The sequence below is a fragment of the Galeopterus variegatus genome, unplaced genomic scaffold (assembly GCF_000696425.1).
Source record: "Galeopterus variegatus unplaced genomic scaffold, G_variegatus-3.0.2 Scaffold555, whole genome shotgun sequence".
Classification (NCBI taxonomy): Eukaryota; Metazoa; Chordata; class Mammalia; order Dermoptera; family Cynocephalidae; genus Galeopterus; species Galeopterus variegatus.
In genome coordinates this window covers 348682-351945 of record NW_007726666.1, presented here as the reverse complement: position 1 = coordinate 351945, position 3264 = coordinate 348682, and the positions used below count along the sequence as shown (strand labels likewise).

At 46.3% G+C, this 3264-nt stretch overlaps 1 protein-coding gene across 1 annotated transcript in view; it reads left to right on the top strand.

Moving 5' to 3' along the window:
* Nucleotides 1-3264, top strand: part of FAM160A1 (family with sequence similarity 160, member A1) — a 100051-nt gene that overhangs the window by 85132 nt on the left and 11655 nt on the right. Inside the window, exon 8 of the mRNA XM_008570014.1 lies at nt 429-1553. Coding sequence (XP_008568236.1) covers nt 429-1553 — 1125 coding nt within the window. The remainder of the gene's footprint in view (nt 1-428; nt 1554-3264) is intronic.

The following is a 3264-nucleotide window of genomic DNA, read 5'->3' as shown; positions in this document are numbered from 1 at the left end:
GCAACATACTAGATGTTTAAGAAATGGTAGAATATATATTTTTCCTTGTCTGAGTCTCTTTATTTTAGGGAAAATATAAAGTTAAATGCATATGTTTTCACAGCTATTTCAGTAATGAGGGTTGGAACTTTTAACATCAAAGGCAGTCATATAGTAACACAGGAGGCATTCATTCTTAGGTTAAAATGACTATTTGGTAGTGAATATGACTTGACTCGTAGGATACTGTTTTGCACATATCAACATCCTGATAGTTCCCTGGAAGGCAGCATCCTTTTTAAAATGTAACCATTTCTTGTTATTCAAAAATCATTTAATCAGAAATTATGAGAGTGAGAGTAGCTGGGGAGACAATCTTTGCCTGAATGAGCGCGTCCCCAGCTGTCCCGTCTGTCCCTCGCTCTGACAACCCTCTGCCTCCTGCGCAGGGCCCACGGAGCCACCACTGCCCGAGGCGACGTCGCCGTCGGCCTGCATCGTGGAGTATGGGAGGGCGCTGGACATCAGCTACCTGCAGTACCTGTGGGAGGCACACAGCAGCATCCTGCGCTGCATGAGGGACTGCCGCGTCTGGTCTGCGCTGTACGACGGAGACTCCCCCGACCCCGAGGCGCTTCTCCAGAGTCAGACAGAGGAGGGCACCGGGAGCTCAGTCTACCCCGTGCTCAGGCTCCCGCAGCAGCTTCACAGGAAGACTGGACCTCGGCTGGCTCCGAGGAGGGACAAGAGCCAGACAGAGCTGGAATGGGATGACAGCTACGACACTGGGATCTCCTCTGGGGCTGACGTGGCCTCTCCTGGGCCTTACGACGATGTGGAGACTTCGGGTCCCCTGGTGACCATTGACCCCCCCAAACACATCCAAGAGATGAAGAAAAATGCCATCCTGCTCTTCAAAGGGCCCTACATCGAAGAATCAGACTTTCAGGACGACGTGATGGTGTACAGGCTATGTGCTGAGAAGGACTCTGAAGACACCAGGGACTCACGGGAGGAAAATGCAAGGCCACCTGCCGAAGCCCAGACCGAGGCTCAGAGTCCCCCCGTGAACAACGGCCCCCTTCCCGGTCCCCAGCCGGAGACAGGTATGGAAGAGGAGCATAGTAGGGATAATTCAGACCTGTTTCAAAATGTATCCGAGGAACCAAAGCGAGAGGATGAGCCTGCAGTGGCCCAGGAATCGGGCTCAGAGTTAACACCCCCTGTCTCCGATGCAGAGCACAGTTCAAACCTAATCATGATTAACCCAGAGAGCACAGATTTCATTGCCCAGTATGACCAAATCATTAAGGAACTGGATTCTGGTCCCGAGGGCTTGATAGAACAGAATTTCTCCCCACCGGATCCCTTGCTTCTCACAGAGGAAGAAATGAAGGAAGAAGACTGCAAAGGAGAAAAGGAGAAGAAAGAACTAGAAGAGGAGGAGGATGACTTTGACTCTTTCATAGCAGAAACTCCTGTTGTAGAGACCGTGCCTTCCCCATTCGGGGTGAGAGATGAGGCTGCCTTTGCCAGCCACCATCCCGTGAGGACTCAGGGTACCCCGTTCACAGGTGATGATCTTAAATTGCTTTGTGATTTCTGCTTTTGAAAGTATTTGTCCATGTTGGAACAGGAAAGTAAGGTAGGTGAAGGTAAGGAGCAATTATCAATTTACCTAAGAGAGGAGTGAAAATATTTTTGTAAAGAGCAAAGAGGGTGGTTTTGTTTTTATTTTGTCATTCTTGCAATAATTGTTTTGTTTAGCAAGTTAGGGATTAAATTTTACTGTTTAGTAACTTATCTTGCTGTGTCCGTGATAAAGTAATAGGAATGATTAAACCATACAAGAATCTAGGCTTATTATTTAATAACCTCATTTTCTTTAGTCCAATTTATTTTACTCTTTAGCCTTTATTTATATCTGTATTTAAAAAAAAATTACTGTCTCCCCCACTAGAATGTATGCCCCATGAGGGCAGAGATGTGTTTGTTCTCTGGTCTGTCCCAGCACTTGAACAGTGAACCGAGCATGTAGCAGGTGCTCAGAGTACTTGTTGAATGGCAATAGTTGTGTACACACATCATCAGAGGCCCGTAGGGTTAGTTGTGCCTTTGCCTGGGAGCTCATTTCAGATAATCACAAAATCTTCATCCAAAAATAAGTAGAGTAGGCCCACATAAACTCAACTCTTCTATAGAGTGGGTGTGTTCAAGTGATACACCACCACCAACAGCGGGTAGAAATCATATAAGACGCAAAGGGATAGGACAGTCGATCAGATCAGTGGATTGACATGAGAAATTACGATAGAAAACATCATTAAATATTAGCCAATAAAACCTGATTCTGTAGATCGAGGTGCAGATGGAATTGCCACAGATGGGAGAGTTCATTGAGCTCAAGGAAGACGAGGGTGGGACCACTGAATAGAGTTCAGGGAACAAGGAGAGGTCCTGGGAGAAGCTAGCAACACAGAGAGATGGCAGACAGTGGCCTGGGGTGAGGCCCGTGGGTGAAACCTTGCTCTAGCACTTAACAGCCATGTGGCCTTGGCATCCCTGACCCTCCACTTGCCCCTGTGAAGACTGGATGAGATACTGGGGAGGTGGTTATTACCGATATCACAGGGAGCTCCCAGCAGCCTCAGCTGAGGCCAGCGCTTCCCTACAAGCAGGGAGAAGCTTGGTGAGGAGGGACTGTGCTCCCACCTCCCCAGGTCACCCCAAATGGATGAAAGCAGGTTGCCTCCTGGTCCAGCCAAACACTTGATGTAATTTCCAGGAGCCCTTCCACCTTCCTCCCCCAATATATTTATTCATCTGTTTGCTGATGCCTGACCATTTATTTAAATAGGAAGGAAGCGCTTAATTCCACATTAAAAGGTTTCAGGTTCAAGTTGAGACAATAGTTCGGTGGGAGTTTTAATTAAGATTCAATCACTCATTCAATCATGAGTAAAAAAATGACACAATCTCGCTTTTCCCAGTTGGTAGGGGGGACAGGAAGTGGATGGAGCTGGGAGAGCTCAGTCAGGAAATACATAAATTGAGGAAACAAAGTGTAGCTGAGGGCAAAAAAAAAAAAAAAAGAAAAAAAGCTGATACTACACCTTCTTAAATAACATCACTGTTTTACATATAATACACCTGAGAATGACAAAATGTAATCTGAGTTCTTTGATACGTATAGGTAATTGTAGCTAAAACCTTGCCTTTTTCTCTCTTTGTAACTTGTACACAGCTTCAGGAAACATCTTTTCTCTTTCCACATATGTGTGCTTT